The 25881-nt window shown below is 38.9% G+C and overlaps 1 protein-coding gene across 1 annotated transcript in view; it reads right to left on the reverse strand.

The window, feature by feature from the left end:
* Positions 1–25881, reverse strand: part of rimbp2b (RIMS binding protein 2b) — a 104714-nt gene that overhangs the window by 71278 nt on the left and 7555 nt on the right. The window contains 1 exon segment of the mRNA XM_077560277.1: positions 16359–16502. Coding sequence (XP_077416403.1) covers positions 16359–16502 — 144 coding nt within the window.

Genomic DNA, 25881 nt, shown 5'->3' on the forward strand with positions numbered 1-25881 from the left:
CCAACCTAAAAACAGTCACATAATATGACCCAGCCCAAAACATAGTCAAAACACAATCCCCGAACAGCACTGCACTTATTGCAAAGTCTGCCAACTTTTATGTAGTGCCTGTATTTAATTTGTAGATGGTTGTTCATATTATTATTATTTTTAAAGAACATCTTTTGTTGAGTTTATTTACACAATACTTAGCCTACTAGGCCTTTTCAAAACGTTTGCCCTGATTTTGCTTCTAATAAATATAACAATAATAATTATAATGATAATAATAATAATCCCAGTAGGGATACTTTCGCTGTTCTCGGGCACCTAAGGCAAAAGCTTGCTTAAATTATTTTATTTTTTTAAACAAGATGCAAGGAAATTGGTATAAGAGTGCTGTGGAGATTTGACTAATAATCATGTGATGTGAATTACATTAATTATTCAAGTCACAATGCACATTTTATTTGTAAGGTAACCGTGTCAGATGATGAATGCTTCTCTTTGAGCACAGTTAGAGGTCATACAAAAATACTGTGATGAATGCCTTACTATCTTGCTATCATGCTATATCGCATTACAGATAAAACCAAGAAAGCAAGCTCCTCCATGTATACACCATGGGCAAGATATCCCCAGCTACTAATGTACTGCTGGCTCTTCACTTGCATGTGTACCAAAATATAAAATGTAAAATAGCAAAACAGCTCCGCAGCTTGTTCTTGTACTTACATAATGTAAACCAATTCACGATACTTGCTTAAACATCTTTGGGTGCTGGAAATCAGTAGTTAAATAAATTAGACAGACAAAAGCCCAAAAATAATTTTGTGATTGTGAATTTCAATTATATTTCGAAAATATTTTTGAAAAATTGTGTTGTCACACTTTAATATTATCAGCTAAAGTCACATTTAGGCTCTCTTTCGAACCTGCCAAAAATCCAAGATCACATGAAGCATCCAACACAATCTTCTATTCACAGCGGCGCGCTGCTGACAACTAAGGGCAGATCATCCTCTCTTCTTGCGCCGGCCTCCACTGACCTGCCTTCACACTCCAGCAAACCGAGAGCACGCCAACAGCAACACATGCACGCGTTTACTGACTGCCTAAAACATGACTGCAGCGATTTGGTATGCACGCAAATCAGTGCACGGCGCTTTCTGCTTTAAAAAGATATGACGAGGGGATCCGGGCAAAACAGAATAAGATGCAGAAGGGGGGGATGGGAGATGAGAGGGAGAGCGATTGGTAACTGGCTGCCATTCTGGCCCGGTGGCCCTGTAGCTGATGCACAGCGTTGCGTAATGGCTCTGCATGCATTCAGTAAGAAGTAATGCAAACGGGGCTTAAGCACATGTAGCTGAATTGAAGAGAGCACTCAAGCCTTGTGGGGAAGCAAAATTATTTCTATGCGCACATGCATACGCGGCCGGGATGACGCGGCCATGTTTTGACACAGTGTACTAAAAATAGCTTCTTCTTAAAACAAGAGGGGGAAAAAATCCGAATGCCAGTCAAATCTAGATTGGCACAAGGCAGAGAGATCAAGCGTCACTTGGTAGACAGCCCAGCATTGGGAATCAAATCACACAATAACATATCCCACCTGCATGTGCATGTGTGTGTGTGCGTACCTCGCCTCACAGGCTTTACAGCTGCAATCGCACATGCACACACACACACATTTAATGAATTAAAGCAATTAAGAATCTGCATGAGCAACTTTGCAGATCTGTTATGTAATGCTTGGCCTGTGGGGCCGTGTGATGGGAGATGGCGGCAGACAGGCCTGTTGTGTTTGCTGCTACACATACATGGCCATTAATCACGCTCAGGCTCTTTGCTCTTTTTCTATTTCCAGAGAAGCCAAAGCCTGACGGCGGCCAACCTACGGCGCTGCAGCGGCATGTGCAGGCCGGATTTCGGCATCGCTGAAAATGTCACACAATGTTTGCCCGTTGAATGGCGGGTGACCTGGAGTGACAGAATCGAGAAAAACGATAAATGCAAATTATTGAAAGGTTTTTGTGTGTTTGTTTACTTGTTGATCCCTTTTCATAAAAGTATTGCTTTTGTTATGTAAACATGTCATTTTAGCTTAATAGTATTTTAGTGACTGTATTGGTATTATTAAGTATTTTATTCTTATTTTTGTTAGGGTGACACTTGTCTGTCAAGCAATCTCGTATGGAAGACCAAAACTGCCAAAATTTAAAATAAATAAATGACTAAATAAATACATAAGTAAATAAATGAAAGTGAAAATAAAAATGTATATAGAAATTTGAATTAAAAAAATTGGATACAAAAAATTTTATATAAATGGGAATAAAAAAAACTAATTATATATAAATCCATAAATAAATAAATAAAAGTAAAAATAAATACAAAAATAAAAAACAAGATATAAAAAAAAGTAAAAATAAATACAAAAAAAATCCAAGCTTATATATATGTGTGTATATATATATATATATATATATATATATATATATATATATATATATATATATATACATATATATATATATATATATATATATATATAGTTTTATTTTCATTTATTTGTATTTTTTTTAATACATTTTTTTAATTATATTTTTATAGACGCATTTATTCTCACTTTTATGAATTAATTGATTAATTTAGTCATTTATTTATTCTTAATTTTGGCAGTTTGGTCCTTCATAGTCTCGGGACTACAAATGAAAATTATCCTTCTGGCAAATTCTGGCATATTTACTGAAATGTATAGTGATATAGTACTGTTCCTGATTAATTATGATCTTATTATTAAATTATAAGGGTGCCTTGCTGTTTAAATCTCTATTACTCCAATACATAACTCAAGCACAAAAAAACTAACCAAAAAATGAGAGAGAAGATTGGAGGCCCAATGCAAAAAAATACGCTTGAGGGCTTAGCATTGGGGGGAAGAATTTTGGGAATACTGATACATAGACTACTTGTATAACCAAGCACAGGAGACATAAACAGATATTATGTCTTTGGGAGCAACATAAAATAAGGCATCTCTTCCCCTCACTCTTCCTCTCTCCTCTGTGCGAGAGGAGATTTCTGCAGGGTGTGCTGGAGTGTGAGTCATCATCAGTGCACATGGAGGAAAAAAAGGGAGAGTCATTCTTTAAGTGGACGGCTTATGGCAGCAATGCAGCAGCAAAATACTAGACACCCTGCCTTTAAATATGTCATTATAGTTGAATTCCAACACAGATTAGAAAAAAAAAGCAGCACAAGGACACCTCGTTGGTGTTAATATATGTAGTCAAGTGTTATGTAACAGTCAGCCAGCACAACTGCTCCAAAGTCTGAATATGGCATCAGGCATGATTGTGTTGGGCCCATGCGTTATGTTTGAATAATAAGTGACTCTTGAATCTGCTCATCTCTCGGCAATGTTACCAAATCGCTACAAGTTAGCGAAATGGAGTAAATGTTAATTAAAAAGAAATCAGTGATGATATAATTTAATTTGTAATTCATTGGAGAATATTCCTAGCAAAATGTGTTTTATATCTGGTCATCTTAACATCGATACGTTCTCATTCCTGTCATTTTAGCTTGCTTGCCTGGGTGCCGTACAAACCAACGTTGAAGTACAGTCATAATTTTAGGTCAGATCTTGACACGCTGCAGTCTGCAATGTCAGCATTCAGCATTATATTATACTGTGTTGGACTCCTCTTAAATTTATTGGTGTTGGACTGGAATGACGTCAGCCTACTTTTATAGCTGATGTGGCTAACGCCATTTTGCCTTGACAACCCCACAGTGTAAACAAGTCAGATAGGGAATACCTAGGGATAGTCCCGTTTGAGCCTTGTGCCCCGAGTCCCGGCGCATTTTGCCAGCCCCATCATTTTATGGACAAAACTCACCGGCTGCGCACAGCTGCGGTTCGGCAGGTCCGTCGCGGACAACTTCCCACCGTGTCTCGCGTGATCGCGCACGATAATGTGGCATTTAAAACAACAATAAACACACTTTTGTCTGTGCTAAACACAGAAGCAGAAATAGAGGAGGACTGGAACCTTTGATTTAACCTTTTTTTTGTGCCTTTTTCTCTTTTTGGTTTTCCTAATAAAAACGGATGTGCCGTGTCATATATTATTTTGTGGTTTTTCACCTCCAATATAAACATTTCCTTGTCCATGTTCACTGGTGTTTAAACCGTGAATAAGCACCTGGCCCGTTGACTCCAGGCCTGGCTACGACCATTCTGACGTTTACTGACATGATTGCGAAATAGGATCTGTCTTGTGTTTCATTCTGAAAAGTAACCGAAAATGTAATTTTGAAACTGCGTCGGTCTTCCTGTCCCGCTCGATGTGTTCTGTACTAGTTTCTGTGCTGAACTTTCCAATGTGACAATGCGGGAGGTAAACAGCACAGCCAGCTTACAATAGCTGCTGGGACCGAACAAAAACAATTGGATGCTGATTGAACTGTCAACCAAGATAGCATTTAGCATTAGCTAAAGCAATAACACAACCACTGCTCACCAGAGTGACTATAAGTAACAATCGCTAATCACTACTTAACAATCGTAAAAGTAACCTTTAAGTGAAACCTTGTGGCACTGGAGACGAATTGAAGGGCAGCAAATTGTGCTGTCTTAAAGGTGGCACCAAAATCTGGGCCCTCACACAACTCCGGTTCATAAAAGTCGGGGAAACCCCCCATTCTCCCCTCACAGATCAACACCCCAGCTCCTTCCTTTATAGCCCCCTCCTTCTTGTCTGCACTCCACATACATTCTCCAGTCAACACAAGCCAGTCACTTCCCGCCATTACTCTTGTCACACCCAGCATCACACACACACACCAATAATAATGCTTCATTATTACTGCCTGTTTACATAACACTCAATTTAAATCAAAAAAATTAAGCATTATTATCATAGTGTAAAATTTTGGTGTTACCTTCTCCCACACAGAGACGGTACAAGGCTGAAAGACAAGTTCCCTCATATCCAGACAAGTACAACAGGCAGGTCTTGAGAGGTTTGTCGTGGCGGGAGCCAATGTGGCCGCTTATAGATGAGGGTCATGCACCACACTAACAGTGTGCAACCCGATCCCCAAGACCAGCTCAAGTCCATGACGCTACCTGAGCCTCCCGATTCAATTACTGCACGCGAAGTGCTGCTCTCCAAATAAAGCACTATTAAACACTGTAGCTGATATGCAGCATTGGAAAAGAAATTAATATGAAGTCAAGGCCAGCATAAAACATTATATTATAATGAAGAAAGTGTTTAACAATAGTAGCAAGAGAATGTCAAATTGTTTAGTTTTAGCACCAAGTCATTTGATGATCCAACTTTCGATCCAGGTAATTGTACGAAATGAAAATAACAAGAACAACAAAGCATTTTCTAGTTGGTCCACGCACTAATAATCTTCATAGGCCTACTTTCCATTGAACATTTATTTTCCAGTGCAGTTGGCTGGCGATCAGTCCAAGATGTCAGCTGGGATAGGCTCCAGCACACCTGCGACAGGCGATGGATTTATTGTCTCTAAAAATAAAACAATATATAACTATTTTTTCCCAAAGTAAAATACACAGAGGAAGGGGAAAAAAAACAAAAATAGGTATGCTTTTGTTGCCCAGTGATTTTGCTAGCATTGGCACATTCATGACTTTGATATAGAGGGGATTCTGAGGTGGCACTAATTTCACAGGCTTAAAATAGCTGAGCTTATTTAAAAATAGTCAAGCGGAGAGATGCGATCTAAGTAAATGACCCAGAAAGAAAAGCTTCCCCTGGTGAACTCCATAGAAACCTCGCAAGTGAGAGTCGTCGCACATCTGAAACGTGTCAAATTCACAAGAGAGTACATAAAACACAACAATGAGCTGAGAAGAAAAATAAAAAAACTGAACAAACGTGAACAGAAAGCCACCTTTGGAGCAAGTGCGTCCCAAAATGTGCTGCATGTTTGAGTGGTCAGCTCCTCCAACTCCATGAGAATCGCTGTCAGCCACCGTTGGCCTTTAATTCCAGCCAGGCAGCAATCTAATTAAGGTTACTACTCTGAGTACAAACGAACACTTTCTGATTTACGAGACAACGATTTGGAAACAATGCTGGTGACCAGATCGAATAATTATGTAAATGTATGAAATGGGGAAAATAATAGAGGGAGGTGGCATTTAACATACATAATGCAAAAAAAAAAAAAAGTGCAGTGGCAGATAAAGATATTGATCTATCTGTGTTTGTGTGTGTGTGCAGCCGTGCTTAGCTCTATCACTGCGAGATTCAAGTATTTAATTTCAAAGAAAATATTGGCGGGAAATTGGCAAGCTTTATGACTACTATCGACTTTGTTTTGTTGCCATTAAAAGTGTGCTGTTCCTGTTAACTGCAATTGGAATTAAGAAGATCTGAGGCTTCATTGATTGAATTAAAGAGCATCATTGGGCTTCAGTGGATGAATTGCTGTCCTCTTAGCCAATTATATAGTTTTTTTTTGTAGTGTAGTGTAGAGGATGGTGCATTTCAGAACTACAGTAAGTCTTGCAAAAAAAAAATTAAAATAAACTGTCACCATCATACAACCTTTATTAATTATGCACTATACACACAACTTACATCTTATAAGCAGTATTTTAATGATGTTAACATTCATACAAGAGTAAATAACAGCTATAATACAAAGAGAAACAAATCCTTTCATGATCACTGACATTTTCTTTTAGCCTATTTCCCCAAAAAATATTGGTTGAATTAAATTGTACGAATAAAGTCGTGTTCGATTTCAGGGTTTTGACTGTAAGTATATTTGAAATTTATTTTAGCAATATACCACTTTAGGGACAGGCGTCACAATTGTGTTAACACTTACAGTATGTAAAAAAATAATAATAATTAATTCATCAAGCAACATTATTTCAATAATTTTGTCACTGTATGTCCATCAGGGGATACGTGCACAGACACATAAATTGTATACACCCACAGTCCGCTTAATCTATCTCTAGGAGAGAGCGTATCAATATTTATGCACTGACTGTGTCCATAAATACCAATGTCCAGTCCAAAAATCAATCTATGCCAGCTACAATATTTTCATCGCCCTATGAAGGTCACGTCACTCCAGAGTACTATGGATGGATGGATGGACAGAGAGATAGCTAGATAGTTAGCTAGCTAGATGGGTGGATAGATAGATAGATAGATAGATAGATAGATAGATAGATAGATAGATAGATAGATAGATAGATAGATAGATAGATAGATAGATAGATAGATAGATAGATAGATAGATAGATAGATAGATAGATATGCATGCACTGTATTAACATACAACCAAATCAGTCAATAGCTTGAAAATGCAGGTAGCCCTGACCCTCTGTTGGTCCGACTAATTTATGTGAAACATACTCTGTAAGAGAGTGTAAAAACAATGAGACCTCATCCAACTTAAATGGATTATAGAAGCTGTCACATGGGCCAAGAACATGCTGTATTTTCAGGGTCTGGCTCTGTGTGGAGTCACGTACATTATAGATGAAGCAGTGGAGAAGGGGAGTGTTCAGCAAAGTACTATCAGTTACCAGAAGACCAATCTAAATCATGATCAACCTACAGCATGTTTCAGAGCTGCGGGGGCAGAACAGCAACAAGCTCAGCCTTCCCTCCGCCTGCATGGTGTTACAAACTTGGACAAACCTGAATAGTAGAATACTGTACATTGTAATGTGGGAAACTAAAGCACTGTCAAAGCAATTCTCATAACGCCGTATGATTTTGTCACTGCTAACAGGCTTATGAAAGTCAGATGAACATTTTACGATCTTGTTAAGACCGGTTACATTATTAAAAGGGCACGTTCATTGTGTGAGGCGGCAAAGACTGCCTGTAGCAGATTGAAATGTTAATAAGCTCAATGCAGTGGCTGCAGAAACTTGGCCAAGATTTTGCTCTGGAATCCTGCGTGTGGGTAAAAGATGACTTAGTCCTATTGTATCACACATACACCCAAGTGGGTCAAAAGACATGAGATCCCCCCCCCCCACCTCACACACACACTTTATATTAAATTTGGATTCAATTTAAACTTATTAAAGCACTATTTTTAATAAATACAGTATAATTATATTTGAAAAAAAAAATTGCAAGCATAAAATGTATAGAAAATTGTAGTCTCATGAATTTTGAGTGTCCGTCATCGTCAATCCATGAATATTTCAAGCAGAACCGCGTTGTGGTCATCAATTCGTCATTTGTCATTGCTCAGCAAAATGAGCATCTGTCAATTTTTCCGTCATTCGAAGTGCGCATACGTCAATGCTCCGTCATTTGTCAATCCATCAGCAAAATGGGACGTCCGATTGGCCAATTTATTGACAGATTGACAATTACATTGACGGACCCCCTTCAAACAGTGCTTAGTTCGTCAATTTTTCAAAGTTTCCCGTCAATCGACAATTGTCAACAAAATGGGCGTCCGTCACTGACGGTTTGATGGACCTTACGTCAATATTGACAGAATGCCCACTTCTACCGTGTGAGTGTGAGCGGTGGGATACAAAAGCTATGAGCATTAGAGTGTGATTATTGCGCTTTTGTTCTTTCAGCATTCAATAAGCAGCTGAAAATTGCATCACTGACTGTGGCTCTCCTTTCCCACATTACAAATTATCAATACCGCGATTTCCGCGATAGATAATTATTTAAAGTTCACAACAAAAAAAAATCACAGCACAGAGTCCAATAATGATGGTTCATCATCAAAGTCCAACAGAAAAATCTCGGCTACAAAAAATTCAGATTCAACACCATAATTGATAATTTATATGTGCATCATAGTTTGCATTCAAAACAAAGGCAATTGAATCCACTTCTATTTCTTTTCTTCAAGTGTTGTAACACAAAGGCTGCTGCTAAGTGTAACTTTTTCTCTATTGTATGGGCTGAGACCTCCACACTAAGTTGTTGGTCTAGATTAGTTCCACCTCTGCGCTTAGTTGTTTCGACCTCTGATTCCATGATGTCAAAGTTCGACAAAAGAGGCAGTCTCAGTCCTATTGTAAGCCACTCGGCAGCTTCAGCCTGCTCAGTCCCAGAGGGAGGGTTTTCTTCTGCCCTTGAGAGGGACATTGTTCATGGTTTTAATTCCCTGCCACTCCTCTCTGAGATTTCTAGTTGGCAGGGTGGCCTTGTTTTTTTTTCTTCTTATAGCTAAACATGTCACGCTGCATTGGACTATTCATCTGTCTCCGAATGTCCCTTCAAGGTGTTCTGCTCGGATTTCATCATTATCTTCATTTTTCTTGCAAACTTTCCAATTTTGTTGGACCCTCTTGGCTTAACATTGTGAATATTTGTTAGAGTTTTTTTTGGAAGTACAATGGAATCTCTGAGGTCGACTACAATCAATTAAGGGATGCTGAGCAACCACAGATTTTACACAGAAAATAAGAATTGTTTCAAAACCTTTCAATCTGCCATCCTCATGAACCTCTATTGACTATTAAGTGACTTTGAAGTAATATTTCAACACTCTTAATGGAGATGCAAGTGTAAAAAGAATTTAATGACTGTAAAATTAAAACACACACACAGACGAGCGCAAGCCAGTGTATCTAAAAGGGAGAGTGAACACATCAATCGGCTCCTCTCATTCCCTTTAAATGTTGCGCACTAGTCATGCACTGACAGTCTTGATGCAGCGAAGCACAGACAACCAAATTCTTCAGAATTTATGTGCTCATCCGGGAGGTCGAAGCTCGCAACATGCTCATGTGCACTCAGGCTTGGGGAGTAACGGAATACATGTACCTGCGTTACATAATCAGAATTTAAAAAAACAAATGTAACTGTATTCAGTTACAGTACAGGGGAAAAAAGTGGATTCATATTACAGGTAGATTTATTAAAAATGGGAATTACTTTGAGGGATTCCAATTTCTATGATGAGAGAGAGTGCGATAGAGAACGAGAGAGAAAGAGAGAGTGAGAAAAAGAGAGAGAGAGGAACCGTGCTACTGGAGCTGTACATGTCGGGGAGGTGGGGAACTGACTAGCTCCACACGCGGGCAGTTTAAAAAAGCTTCATGGACGAGAGGAGGAAATGGGGACCGGTATTCAATGTTTGGAACTTACTCGGCTTGCTCAAGGACTGAAAATTTGAGCTGAGAGTCCAGCGGAATGCTATGCGCTGTAGCTTCTTGCTAGCTAGCCCGCTAGCCTACAACCATAAAGTGAGTTACACCTTCCAAACAAATCTTCCTCCCACCAATTCACTATTTAAACATCATACACAATACATACACGGCTAAACTTGTGACTGGGATAAAAGTTGATTTTGCAGTCGATGTCACGCATCGTCATCCTCATTATTAGTGCCTGCATGTGGGTGAAATGAGCTGCCATGGGGAATGTTGCTTTCAAAAGCATAATTCGTCCCTTTCATCCCTGTTCCACATTAGAGCAACAAAAGCTTTGACTGCCAATTGAAAATCTGCTATATAGACCCATATAACCCCTCAACACCCCCAAAGGTCGACTAACCCGGTCACTGAAGCCGTCCGCCCAACCCCCAGCAAGCAAGGGGAAACCACCTGTCAATGTGGCCCATTGCAAAAACCCAAACAACATACCTGAGGGAGGGCAACATCAAAGGCCAATTCAGGACTCTGACTCGCAACAGATGGCAAAGGTAACATGTATGGATGCCACAGAGGGGACATCAAGTGATAATGCAGAAGACATTGGTTGGAGTCTGACTGCAACTTTCAGTCTTCTGTATTTATATGCTGTGCATATTCTATACTTGTGCAAGTTTAGAGATACATTTTCCTGAAACTCTTGGCCAAATCCCAAATCGTACAGCCTTTTAATTCAGAGGTTATACTGCATTCAGGGGCAGAATCAATACGAGCAGACTCCACAATAACCAGTTTACTAAACGATCGATCAAAGACCTGCCACAGTTATAAAGTCAAAACTCCACAGTAGAGTTTCATTGTGTCAGACTTTCACATAACTCCTTGGAGGATTGTGTCCTTCCAACAGTCTTTGATAGATGGGATAGAGAAAAACTACAAAATGGGCTGCAAGTGGTTGAAGCAGGGATGCAATGTCTTTAGCAATACAGGTCTGTGCATGGTTGTATATTCTTGCATAACAGTTTTTAAAAAGCTACAAGAATGAAACTGAAGTTATCACGTGATTTTGCCTTTGGGTGAGTGATGAAGTCTTGGGTGAGATTTTCCTGCCTACGGGTGAAGTTGTGATATGACCAAGTATGGAAGGCTTTGACATAAATTGGATAATCAAAACAGAACGACAGCTGAGTGAATCGTGTGGGGAGTCCCTGGGTCAGTCAGCAGCGTTTGAGCGTTAATAAAGAGGGGTAATTAAATTAGTGGATCATGGATGCCTGTAGCGCGGGTGCCACACGGCTATAATTCCATTACAAGTGATGTAAACATGAGGTTCCCCCACCCCTCTCCCTGCGCAGGAGGGCCCCCACCACATCAATAGATGTGAATGTGAAATCATGGGATATGCCTTAAAACGGGGAGATGTAACTGCCTCATAACATCAGATGTACTGCAAGTGTAGATTTAATGATCTATTCATGAATGAGACGGAAAAGCTGCCCTATGCGGAACATGATAAACAGTGTCAGCTGTTCATTTGAAACCATTGTGTGAAAACGACATATACCCACTTATGTCTCGGAATATTAATAAAGTGGATAAATTATTAACCTGGGCAATTATGGTAGAGTGCAAAAGAAGAGCTGAGATCAAGTTAACTCAAGTTGTGTTTGTTCAGAAGAACATTTCAGCCTTGACACTGTCTAGACACTGTGTAGCCTGAAAATGACAGATTTTCCCTGTCTGCCTGGTTCATATTTATGATCATCACTAAAATGTGTCTCTGTGTGATGATTCACACCACCATCAAACCAAGTGTGGCTTAACGAAACCTGCAGGCTCAACTCTCGACCTGCTCTCTCGCGTGAATAGTTATGAGTGTAGACGTTAACCAGGGAGGAATTGTTCACATCCATTTTTAAGTCTTGCCCCTTTGACATCGCGGCTGCTCCAAGTGACATGTTCAAGAAGCCAAGTGATAATTGGACACTTCCTTAGTGGAAGTCTAAGAAGAGATGAGGATAGTGCCTGGAATACCGGTAGTCATTACTTGTCACATTATTTCAGCAAATATTCTCAAATGATCAAGACGAAGAATGCACACTTTCAACAATTCCATCCTGCTGCAATTCCATGATTAATGGAAACTTCATCTACTATATCTTGCAATCCACATTTTTTCAGAACTTGTCTGTGTTTATCTGGTGGTAACAAAGGGTCACAACGGACACAAAGCTTCTCAGTTTTAAGTCCACTAAGGCAATACATGTCATACATGGCAGATAACTTGGACATAATGTAAAGTGTACATACAGCTGTGTAGGAAGAGATCATTACAAGGGTGTCTCCGTTTTGATGATTGCATCTCCGTCATAGAACAACAGAGCTGCAGGCTAATGGCGCTTGCTGAAGAAGAGCTTCATGCTCTGTCAGTTTTTCATTACCAATTCACTCATTCCTCCAGTATGTAGGACTGTGCAATATTGGTAATTAATGACAGTACCCCAGTTTTTCAGGGTCCATAATCATCTATTTTTCCACTTCAGGGAACTAATAACATCACCTCCAACCCATCCACCCCCTCCTCAATACTGCTGTGCTAAGTAGACCATTTCCCTGCTGACTGAGAAGTGGAAAAAAAAACACCAGTATAACAGCACAGCAAGATGCATGAGGATATCCAAAACATTCTCAGCAACACCAAAAGGTACAAGGAAAATCATTTGTGAGTTAAAAATGTTTTTTCCCAGTTGTAAATATTATTCCATGTATTAGTTTTAACCATGTCTTCACCATTTTTCAGTCTAAGAACACACTGTGGAGTTTGTCCACGGCTACTTAAGGACAAGACGAAACAATGCAGCAATAATGGCGTGACAATGCCAGAACGTCATCACACTTCTTGTCGTCCAATCAGGTTGCTCCAGTTTCATCTCTTGGAACATCCAATCACATTGCTGTAATGTCATGCCAAACAGTGTTGGCTTTTTTTTCTCTCTCTCTCTTTTTTGGTCATAGTTGTAGTCAACAACAAAACATTTCTGACTAAAATGAGATGGTAGTTAAATAAAAATGACGATGCGTTACTTTACTTAATAAGTTACTTCCTTTGAAAGAAAAGTTACAGCAAATTTTAATTTACAAACGTGCTCTACTGGAGAAAAAAAGCTTAAGACACTGTAACATTTTGTATTTTGAACTTTTAATCGAGTGATTCAATTAAAACAACTAGAAGGAGCTCAAATGTCATTGTGGTACTTGTACTACATTTTGAGAACTGCTGATCTAGTGAATGTGATGCAATGGCTTTCAAAAGGTGAATGGAAAGTTTACATATACCCTTTACACAATTTTTATTTTCGTTGAATAAATCTACTTGTACTACATTTTGCCAACTAAAGTGAGACTATTTAAATGACAGCATTATGACTAAAACTAAATTACAATTTAGTCAAAATACTGACAAAAAAAACAAAATCAAAATTGCCTGATGTCTACAATACGTATATATTCTATCCAACTATATTAGTATCTTACATTGACTGCAATGCAAAGATATAGTAGTCAGTCTATCCCTCTGCTGCTTAAATGCGCTAGTGTAATGTAATAGGCAGCGTTATGGACCTTGTTTATTTCTTTAATACTTTTACCAACAAGTTTGTTCGTTCTATCGCTGTATGCCGTAGGTCAGGAAAATAAAGCGAATGTTTGTTGTGAACGAATTAGTTCAAAGTCGTGTTTGTACACACACTATGGCTTATAATTCACGTTGGTCTATTTGACAGCGATGCAGATGAGCCCTGACAAAATGTTGACAAGCTAATCATCAAGTAGTTATATAACAAGCAGGTGGGGAATTTATAAATAAAACTCACACCAACCTCATTTTTTGCCAACAGTTACAGTGAGTGGTGCGAAGCTCACACGGCCACAGCTGGTGCAACGCAAGATGGCTCAAAAGTTTCAAATGTCGAGCTTTGACACTTGTGAAAGTTGCAGAAAATGTGTTCTTGAAACCTAACTTGGGTTGAGAACCAGCCGGAAACATACAAAGATCATATTGATTGAGGTGTGAGCCACTGTGTTCACATGTCCACAAATAGTTGCTTTTCCACCATTTTGGATTGTCATTACTATGACCATACCATAACCTAATGCAATGAGTTCCATTGTGGCAACTCTGTTATTGTCCCAAGAATGAGACAGATTCATATTATCACAGTACACAAGCACACATAAACCCCTTTGCAAGCATTACACTGGGGTCTAATCGATTCTGCTCATTCATATTGCAGCACAGACGTGAAGGAAACCCACGAGAATTGCAAGCAGCCTGTGGAAAGCCTGATGAGGACAAGGACATGTTGTTTCTGTAAAGCTGTTGACAATCCATTACATTTCGACAACGTGGCCACTGATGCCCTGAGACATTCAAAAACACATCACTACGTCACAACTTTAAAACTTGGGCAAAAGGTTTCACCTGTACTGACATTGCTTAAGAATATAGAGAGATATCAGAGAGTACTGTTAAAATAAATAAAACTCACTCTAATTCAGTTTTCCATCATGAATGAGGCACTTTTTGTCATTGGTCTTGTATGTTGTATGTAGCATGGTTGCTAGGGTGACCAGATGTCGTGTTTGACCGGGATAGTCCCGTTTTGAGCACTGGGAAGCAAGTTTTCACCAACCTCATTGTTTTGTCCCGATATTACGCAGGTCACGTCCCGGTGTCCCATTTTTTGCCATGTGTATGTCAACTTAGTTGTCATTGCGATTCACGATAAACCCATTAAAAGCCAATTTAACTGTTACATTCCTTCCTATTTACTTCCATATTCACGTTTGTGTTCTCATTCGCATCCACATCTAATCGGTAGCAGGACTCAAACCGCTTCCTACTTTCGCATCTAAAAATCATGGGAAATGAGGTCCTACAATCCACTGCCGTCACCAGTCGCCGGTCAGACAATGCAAGCTGAGCTTTCTAGTGGTATATTTCTAATGTTACACTGCGTGACCGACACAGCAAGCTTCCGAATAGCTGCAGGGACCGAGCAAAAAAGGTTGGATAGTGGTGAGTGCTTTGTCTTGTTTAGCGCTGTTGAACAGTCAACCAAGATAACATTTAGCTTTAGTGATTTATGCGCATGTCGGCCATCTTTCGCACCCAGTTGACGAAGATTGGTTACAGATGAAATTTGGTGAAATTTATTTTACATTATGTCGTGTCACGGTTTTTAATTTTGAAAATCCGGTCCCCCTTATGGTTGTGCCAGTTAGCATTAGCACTACTTAGCTGCCATTAGCGCTACTTTACACAGTTATGCCATATGACAGATGTGAACCGAACTGAAACAGAGACGAGCAACGAAGCAGCGCAACTGAATGTTGATGATGTATGTAAACAAACATGCATGTAAATAACCATTTATAAGTCTGGAAAACTACTATCGTGTCCATTTTATCAATTGAATATTTACCTGCTATGTCATGCAGCAGAGGCTTATCGCAGTGGTAACCAGACCAACGTTAATGTATTTCAAGCAGTTCTTGTTATCGGTCCAGTTTTGTTGATATCAGACCGGTGAATGTGACATTTTTTCCCAATATCAGTCTGATAGTTATCTGTCCTAAAGTTATCTATTATTTATTTATTTATTTTAAATTGCTGGGCAGTCATCCAGGCTTGAGAAGCTCGATCAATTAGGTGTTGGGACACTCGCTGGGATCGATCTGATACCAGGTCATGTACACGACCATTGCATGTCGTTTTCAATGTGAAATAAAAGTACTACTGACCATTCATGTGTGGATTTTCTGAGGCTAATGCAGTAGTGTTTTCTCTTGTCTAAAAATCGATATCAAAGATCGTGACAGAATGAGACTATATCAAGCCCAATTAATTTCAAACATGACACTAAGCAGACCAGATTAGGCTAAGATTGTTTCACAAACCATGGAAGGATCATGATAACTTAACAACACTTGCTCTATTACACCATGTTTTCCATATTTTACACAAAATATTTATTATTCACTGTATTAGCATGGTGACCATTCAGGTCACATCTAACAATCCTGATCTTTAATCAGCATCTTGATGTGTCAGTTCTTTGAAAAGTGAAGCAAAATGTTGTGTGAACATTTCCCCTTGTATGGAGTCGGACCCTTGCCCAGCCCAGTATCAACAAGCTTGTATCAACCTTTCATAAGATGAGCTCACCAGTAAGCTCTGTTTTAGCCTGTGGCTTCTCAGGGTCTCAGGGATGAGGCTCAAGGCTGCTCTGCTGTTCTCTAGAAGACAAGGGTTGTCCAAACGCTGTACACTGGGGAGCTGCGGTGGCACCGCCTTATTTCTTAGTTGGACCTGGAGCGGGAATAAAGAGACAAAGTTGAAAGTAAATCAATAGTTCATTTGTGTATTCTCAGGAAATATATTTCTATATTCTTAGGCTTTTTATCGCTGACAAGGCACGTTATATCACCAACAGGTTTATGCATTAAAAAACAGTAAAGGTTCACTGCTACTGCAATATTCCACTGATAAAAGATGCCTTGCACTCCAATTTAGTGTGCAGGTGAGTGTTTGCGAAGAGCCAGCAGGTGGTCAGAGTGGACAAACACATCCAATAGCCGCATGTACACAAACAATTCCTTCAGTGATGCTTTCAAGTTCTGCCTAAACAGACTGACGCATCTACTGAAAACAGTCCAAAGTGAACTCTGGAAGCAAATTATTAAAAAATTTGACTAACAACCAGTTATGAAAAAAAAAGTCACATGTTTTGCTTGTTATCTGTGCATGTCATAAAACATCAGTTCATTGGGATAATGAATGGCTACCTTGTTTAAGTCCTGTTTAGGTTTCACAGAGCAGTTTTCTCTCAATGTTTAATCACACACTTTTACACACACACACACATACACACACACAAACAGTGGCCATGGATGACGCAACGGGTCAGCAAAAAATTGTAAAAGCAACAAAAGGATTGGCAGTCCTCGGATTCACTTTATTAAGACAGAAAAAAATGGCGCCACCACGCGTTACAATGACCGGAGCTTCCACTACATTAAAAAAACATTCAAGCCTAAAACGAAGAAGTGCAACACACAAAAACAAAAAAAACACCACCCTGTGGCGCGGTGCCACACTGTCGATTGTTACAGTGGCGTGTGCAAATGAAAGAAAAATACTAATTTAATCACAATGCAACCCACACAGGAACATTCTATCCCCATATTATGCCACTTATCCAGAAATGCTGATGTAACATCTGTAATTTTAGCATATTAGTATTATAATAATGCAAGGTTTTAATTATTCATAGCTCCAGTGAGGTGGAACCAGATGCGGCTTTTGTGCCATAGTGGCAGAGGTGTAACACAACTCAAGCATGGCGGGCCAACTCTGCATGGAGCTCGAGTCTTGACGTAGCAAACATGGAAACTGCTGGGCCACACACAAAACACAAGATGTCATGTTACTTGCTCAGCTGCTACCATGTGACATCTCTGCCACCACACGAAGGTGCCCACTGCCTACACTATGCAGGCACTTAAGTCTGAGCTTCCTGTCCAACCCCTGCTGCTGGTGTGACTTTGGTCTGTTTCCTGGCATAGAGGACATGGACAGAAAACAACCTTTTTCGTCCATGCCATCCATTAGTAATGACTATTAATGCAATGTTGCTGCACGTGCCTGCCATTTATGGGAACGAGCAAAGATATTTTTAGGTGCGTGTCCCCAGCTGCACATGTCCAACTCAGGGCCAATGGGCAATTAGTATTTGTCTCTCATAGCAGAAGGCAGTGCCGTAACCTTCTATCCTTCCTGCCCTATATATACTGTATATATATATATATTTATATGTATATGTGTGTGTGTGTGTGTGTGTGTGTGTGTGTGTGTGTGTGTGTGTGTGTATTTATTTATTTATTTGTATTTATTTTTTCCAAAAGGAAAAATCTGTAATTATCATGAGGCATTGCCATTCACATTATATGATTCCAAGAAATTAATAAAAAGTATAAAAGGTGATACAACTAGCTCCGGTCTCCGTACCTATAAGTTACACACAATAAAACACAACAGGTCTTACACATGCATTAGGCTTCTGCACTTACTTTAACATGATTGTAACAAAGCATACGTGAGAAACTTATTTTGATTCAAAATTTGTTTTTTTTCAATGATGTGCAAAATAACATAACAAAACCCCACGTGTGTTTTCATGTATTTATTGAAAAACGTGTTGTACCCGCAGGAGGGGATACAATTTTTTACAGGGGTAAGTGGCTGCCCGTGCTGTTGCACTTCAGGTGACAACAGACAGGGCGCAGTGTGTGACGTAGTCCATCCCCGAAGCCGATGTGGCACATATATCAGCCCATCAGGCCGCCAGGCGAAATGCGAAGAAAGTTCAAATTTTTCAACTTTGGTGAATATGCGGATTTTCGCCGCACCGCACAGTATTCTCCCACCGCTCCAAACACGTTCTCCGCGCCGCCCCATGCACGCGCCTGTCTAAATTGTCTATATGCAATCACGGCGCATAAACGCTCCCCCCGAGAGAGAGAGCAAGAGAGAGAGAGAGAGAGAGAGAATTGTATCATTTTTTTTTCAAAAATGCTTTTGAAGAGGAGTATCCATGGGTGACTATTTTTTGATTTAGCGATAAACTTTTTTGATTTTTTTATCGAAGGAGCGGGGATCGAACCCGCACACCTACCCTATCTCCGGTTTGTGAGCGCAGTGTTACCAGTGAGCTAAAATATGGGCTACTGACGTAGCTCATCACCTTATTTGAACACTGAAGAAGAGCGCTACCTAAAAAGCTGCCCTACTTTTTCTTTAAAAAAATGTGAAATACTTTTTAATATATAACATTAATAGCATGCACACACAAAACCCGCCTTTTTTTCCCCCTACATCCCTCACAATCGACTTGGGAGCAGTTAGTAGTCTACCAATTACGGTAAAAAGACGGCGCACTCTGCCTACAATTTGTTGTGCAATGAAAACAGGACATTTTCATTAAAGTGTACCCCCAACCCCGGACACCAACACAGGATATAAAAAAGTAGACACATCTGGTCAAAATAGGATGTTTGGTCACCCTATTATGAGTGTATGCATATGAGTGCATAGTACATGTTTGCTAGTTTACCTCGGAACTTAACAAATGGTGTTAAATGCTGATAGTGCCTTTTCTATTACAAAGTGCTCTGAGGTGGTGAAGCAAAAGACAAGAAAAGTGAACTGACTAAAGTTCACTGTTGATGGATGAGCGAAAAAAGAGATTCTTACATGGGTGGAAGCGCAAAACGACTATGAGAGCACAGTTTCAAACTAAACTGTCCCGCTTCATTCAATTCTATAACGCAAGCGGTACGTTGTCTGTAGTGTTGTAGCTCTTCAGAGGACCAAGGCAGACTTTGATTTACTCATTTCAATGGTGCCTACGCTGCTGGGCTATTCAAACATTAACAATTGATCCAAGTAAGACTTGGAGGAGGCTTGAAGAGCACCACAGAGACTTCTAGCATAAAATGATGTAGCATGCGCTATCACACTGCTAACGAAAACAAATCATTGTAAACGAAATAACAGCAGCCACATGCAGTACAGTAGAGGCCATCTTTTCCCTGTTAATCCACTGTGAAATTCAGCTTGATCAGGACATTAGCATCAATTACACCCTCACATGAACACATAGCATTGACTCCAGAGCACATTAGCTTTCAATTAATCATGCCCAAAGTTAAAAGTGGGTTGGAGCAGCAAGTTTGCCTTGTATTAACTGCCCTATTCTATGTGTGCTGCCCTGCCTAACAATAATGTGCTATCAAAGAGTGCAATTAACCTCCAACAGGCTGTGTGAAGGGTGAATGTCAGACAAAGCCGGTGACAGAGGATGCTGCCTGCTAATATTGTTTTGGGGTGTGAGTGAGACACATGTCATAGTTGCCCGTTAGCATGGTTTAAAAATGCAGAGAACAAAGCAATTTAAGCAATCAGGTCAGGCTTGACAAGACCCTGATTGACTAAAGTTTTGTGCGTGTAAACATGATTGCTCAAACAAATGTAGGAGCTGATCTGCTAACTAGGTACAACCAGAATTGCATCTACCAAACAAGCAAAATTCATTTTGCCGGTTCTTGGAGGAGTAAACGCATATAGATTAAGTTAGAATGCACAATGTGATTTAGCAAACCTGAGACTGAGACCAAATATAATTGTAAGATATCATCTTTTTTGCAATGCAATTTCGAAGCTTCTGAATAATCTAAGGGCTGACTTGGAGCCAGTCACAAGAAGGAGTCATGCCATATCACCTATGACAAAACTTATTTCAACACTGTCTTTATTTGCATCTTGTGGTGTATTTATATCAGAAAAGTCATTTGGTCCGCTTGTTTGGTCTGGAGCAAAAGCAAACTTTAATTAATTTGTTTTCGTTTGGTGCGGTTCGTATTCACTGTACTTTTTGTCAGTAAACTATATTCTGTAAACACATCAACACGTGTGACGATCTGTGCTCCCTTTGGAAAGAAATGCAAGGGCGGCACACAAAGCAGAAACCTAGAAATGGAGGAAAACCTGGAATTCCTATGTGCTGCATTCCTGCTCTGCATATTTGTGCTGTAGATGCAAATTTACAAATAATTGTGAGTGTCAAGAGCAGCTCTTTTCCGCAATGGTGTTTCTAATTTTGGAACAGCCTCGTTGATTACGTGCAGGAACCGGAAGGAGACCCCGACCCAAAAAATGCAGACAGCAGCTTGGCTAAAGAGGAAGATTATGTATGAATTTAGTACAACATTCTCTACCGGGCAGTTCACCGGGCAAGTCAAGTCGCAAGTTGTGGTGACAGTGGACAAGATAGACATCCATTGCTGGAGATCTCCAATGCAAGCTGGCGAGACTTCCTTGTTTCTTGTTCCCAAGGACCGCCCCCTCATTTGAATAACATTTCGTCCTGACAGTATGGACCAAAACTGCCAAAATTCAAAATAAATAAATGACTAAATAAATAAATAAATGACTAAAAGTGAAAATAAAAATGAATATAAAAAATATAATTCAAAAATTAAATACAAATTTATTTATTTCTGTGTATATATATCTATACATATATATATCTATATCTATACATATATATATATATATATATATATATATATATATATATATATATATATATATATATATATATATATATATATTAGGGGCGTTAGATAAAATCAATTCGGCAATATATCGCGATATTACAGCACGCAATTCTCGAATCGATTCGATATGCGGCCGAATCGATTTTTAAACATCAATTTATTTTGGGAATATTCAACAAAACGTCTTACTTAGGGCTAGGATTCACACATTAAGCATGGAAGAATGTTATATTAATGGAACATTAAGCCTTAATATTTTATTTCAGTGCTGTTCAAACATGAAACAGACTGCAATCTGTTTGTTAAATGCAGTGGCTCAGTTATAAGCCTTAATTTTCAGATAAATAAATCAATTTTCATACAAATCTTACAGTGTACATGTACAAATTTACTGATTAGTATTTTCTAAATTTGAGTTTAAAAAAATTGGCAATAATAAATTTATAGATTTGCAACGGGATCATTTGGTATCGAATCGTGACATATGAATCACCAGGTACTAGGCAAGTCACACCCCTAATATATATATATATATATATACTGTATATATATATATATATATATATATATATATATATATATATATATATATATATATGCACACAGTGTATTGTGTTGTTTTTATTTCCATTTATTTATTTATTTTTTATTTAATTTTCTAATTAAATTTTTTTATATCCGTTTTTATTTTCACTTTTAGTCATTTATTTATGTATTTAGTCATTTATTTATTTAGAATTTTAGCAGTTTTGGTCCTCATAACAGAGGCTTGTTAAGCCCGAAAAAAGACGCGTGTGTCCTGCAGTTGGTGTGGATCAGCAGTAGCTTGTATTCATACTTGAAGCAAACCGCACTGAGTCCGTTTGGACGAAGACTGAGATCACCTCAAAAGGTGGGTCTCAGTCTGGTTGTTTGATCCACACCAGGAGTTGTTTGTGTGTATTCACACCTGTAAAAAAAAAAAAAAAGGTCCAGACCAGCATGGGAAACTGCAGGTTTGCTCTCTCAAATGTTCCATGGTGAAAACCATCACAGCTACCTAAAGCACAAAACGCTCTTTTAAATAAGTTAGTCTCACCAGTTTTACACTGGTAAATATCTTAATCTTAGTAGATCAACATAACCATCAACTACCAACTATATTATGTGTGCTCAATATACTAGATTTAACATGCAATTTAGGATCTTAGTAAATCAGACCCTTAATGTTCTCAATCTTTATACCTATTTTGGTGTATATTTTGGTACAGAAAATATTGAGGGTCCAGACCTCAACTGGCTCAAGTGCCTTTGGGATGAACTCAAACCAAATTGATCCACAGACGACTCCAAAATTTGTAGAAATGTTTTTCAAAATGGTGGAAGCTAATCTATTTATTTCCATTAATGTTACTTTTATTTTAAGTGTGCTCCTAAATTGCCAATGCCGTCACTTTCAAATACGAGCTTTGTAAATGTCGGTCATTTAGTCTTAGAGCAAACATGTTAAACTGATTATACAATGTCAGCATCACTCTCACAAATCCATGAACTCTCCAATCAGTGTTGTCCATCTGAGGGAATGAACAGGCCTAATCAACTTCAGAGACATCAATTATGAATGCCTCCAGATCCCTGAGATGACCTCTGGCACCGTCAGCAACAGTCTGTCCTGAACGTCAGACAGACTGCAGACATGACCCCTGGCACGTGATGCCAATTTACAAAACACTTGAGCTTGAGAAGCAATTGTGCAAAACAAACACGCACTCAGTATAAACAAACACACATTTATCTGTCATGTTGAAAGGGTAGATTTTAAGTGCATGGACAAAAAAAAGCGTACAATTATGTTAAATGTGTTTATGCAGAAGACAAAGTTTCGAGGCAAATCAGAGCTTATAAGGCACAAAGCGATGAATTTGCCCTTACAGCGAATAGCCTCAGGACACGAGAGAGTGTTAAAGCCTTGCTTGCGTTGTCATGCGCGGGACAGTCCGACAATCCGTCCAAGTGACACGGCTGCTAACGATGATAATGCACTTTCACTCTGCTGTCACGGAGCCTTACAGAAGGCATATCTGGAGCCGTTTCCCAGTGAAGATAGTGTTACATAACATTGCGCGCCGGCCGGCCGGCCCTGCTGCTCATATCACTAAAGCCTCACACTGTGGGTCACGTGCTTTACTGAGGCCACATTCTGGCGCCAGCAGCAGCAGTGTTCCAGCTGTTACTACGACCAAGCTTCAAGTCACTTAAGACCACACTCAACCCACACACACACACACACACACACAACTACAACGTCCACTGATCCGCCATGTTCAGCTTCTTTCTACTAGGGGCTCTCCAATAACAAGAAGAAGGTCAAAATGCCAAGTTTTACATTGGCTACATGCATTACAGGAGCGCATTTGGAACGATACCAAATGAGCATTATGCACAAATGCACAATGCATGTACAGCAACAATGACTCCATTCCATTAAATTGGTCCTGAGCTAAATAAAATGTAACCTTCACTTGTCATTTTTCAAGAATAGTAGACATTTTTGGCTTAGAAAAAAAATCCTTTTCTCGTTATAAAAGAATTATACATATAAGTGCACACGAGATTTAAAAAAAAATATATATATATATATATATATATATATATATATATATATATATATATATATATATATATCACATTATAGACATTTACAGTACCAAGAAAGAGGTTGTGAAACTGCACTTTCATTCCAATATGGTATATTTAAGCATGTTTCAAAATATAAATATAGTAACCTAATTTTAATCATCAATAACGGCCTCATCAGTGAATTTGTCCCAAAACGAGTCAAGGGCAAATGACAAGGAAATGACCATAATTCAAAATAAACAAATGAAAATGTCTAAATATCATATTTTGCATGAAAATGGGTTCCCAAGACAGCGAGAAGTATATTCCAAAGCAAGCATTTTTCACATTGACTGTATTTAACAATGTTTTAACCTAACATCAGCACACATCAGACATTGTGCCGTCATTCTTTTTTTAAATTATTATTACTTATAAGCAGTGATACATAAAAGGGCTTCCTTCGTCTCACAACCGTACGAAGTGACAACACTGGTGAAGGCTTTCGTCAGGGTTCATAAAAGGTTGCAAATATGTTGCAAACAGTTTTTCTTGTCCTTACAAATCCATTGTTTAGCTAACAGTGGCTAGCGTTTGCAAAATAAACTTAGCAAACTGGCGCGGGACATGTTGCCAACGTTCTTTTTTTTATTCGCCAATGTTAGAGACTAGGGGAGGGAATCTTTGAATGTCTCACGATTCGATTTAATTCAGATTTTTGGGTCTGCGATTCGATTCAGAATCGATTTTCGATGAAGAATGATTTTTTTATTAAAAATGATTTGATTGACAATGATTTTTGCTTCTATCGATGTGCAAGGAATTGGAATGATCTACTCCAGTCTGACTCGCTAATGCTAATTAGCGCGCTACTTGCGGCACTTTTATCACTCAAAAGAACTGCTCCACACTAAAAAAAAAAAAAAACTTTTATTGCAATAACTTGATCGTGACTTTTTCCTTCTACTCTCTAAGGTGGATACAATTTAACAGTGTATTAGACGGCGTAGAACCACACTGCCCCTCAGTGGCCAAACTAGGTACAACATGAACAGCGCTCCAAATAAAGGAGCACACAGACAAAGACAAGACAGTATGAAATAATTTAAATAAAATCGATTTTGGGACATTTAAAATCAATTCTGAATCGTACTAAATGACTAAATTCCTAGAATCGATTTTTTGGCACGCCCCTACTAGAGACCACATGACACTGGTTCCAATATATGTTATTTGTGAGTAGCTTTCTTAAGCATTCGGCGCTCAGTGAGACATCAGCACCCATTTTCCACATTGATCATCATGCCTGTGAAAACAAGTTACAAAGACGAATGCATTGAGTTTACAGACCCAAATATCAAAAGAGAGTGACAAAGAAGTTTGTGAAAGAGAAATGCACCTGCCTGTAAGTGATAAAGTTTTTAACTCTTTGACTGCCAAAAACGTTAAATAACGTTTAGTAAAATCCTACGGAGGAGTGCCAAAGACGTTAAAAGACATTTGTTTCAAAACAGAGCATTTGGGTGAAACTAACTATTTTCTATTGTTGATTACTGAAAAACAGAATAATGTAGAAACAAACTTTTTTTTCTGATGAAAGATGAGAGTCCAATCTTTCATTTGGTACTATGTGTGTTTCCATAGTCCAAACACAACATTTTCTGTGGACCTTGAAATATCAGTCAAAATGCTTAAATCGGCTGGCACCCACGGCATCCCTTTTCTGAAAACGTCTGGCAGTCAAATAGTTAATATTAAATATTATGAGTTATACTTATCGATCTTCGACAGTGGATAGCAGAAAATTGAATGCTGGGGAAGATTCGTTGCTGTTGTTGATCCATGTATTTCCCTACTACTTGAGGAGTTTGCATACGGTCCCAAAGGTTCTCAAACTGTGGTAAACAAACGAACAAATCTTCACAATACTGCCCCAAATGGTTGCCATTTGTTTGTCACAGATACCTTCCCAG

This window comes from Vanacampus margaritifer, chromosome 3 (genome assembly GCF_051991255.1).
Source record: "Vanacampus margaritifer isolate UIUO_Vmar chromosome 3, RoL_Vmar_1.0, whole genome shotgun sequence".
In the NCBI taxonomy this organism is placed as follows: Eukaryota; Metazoa; Chordata; class Actinopteri; order Syngnathiformes; family Syngnathidae; genus Vanacampus; species Vanacampus margaritifer.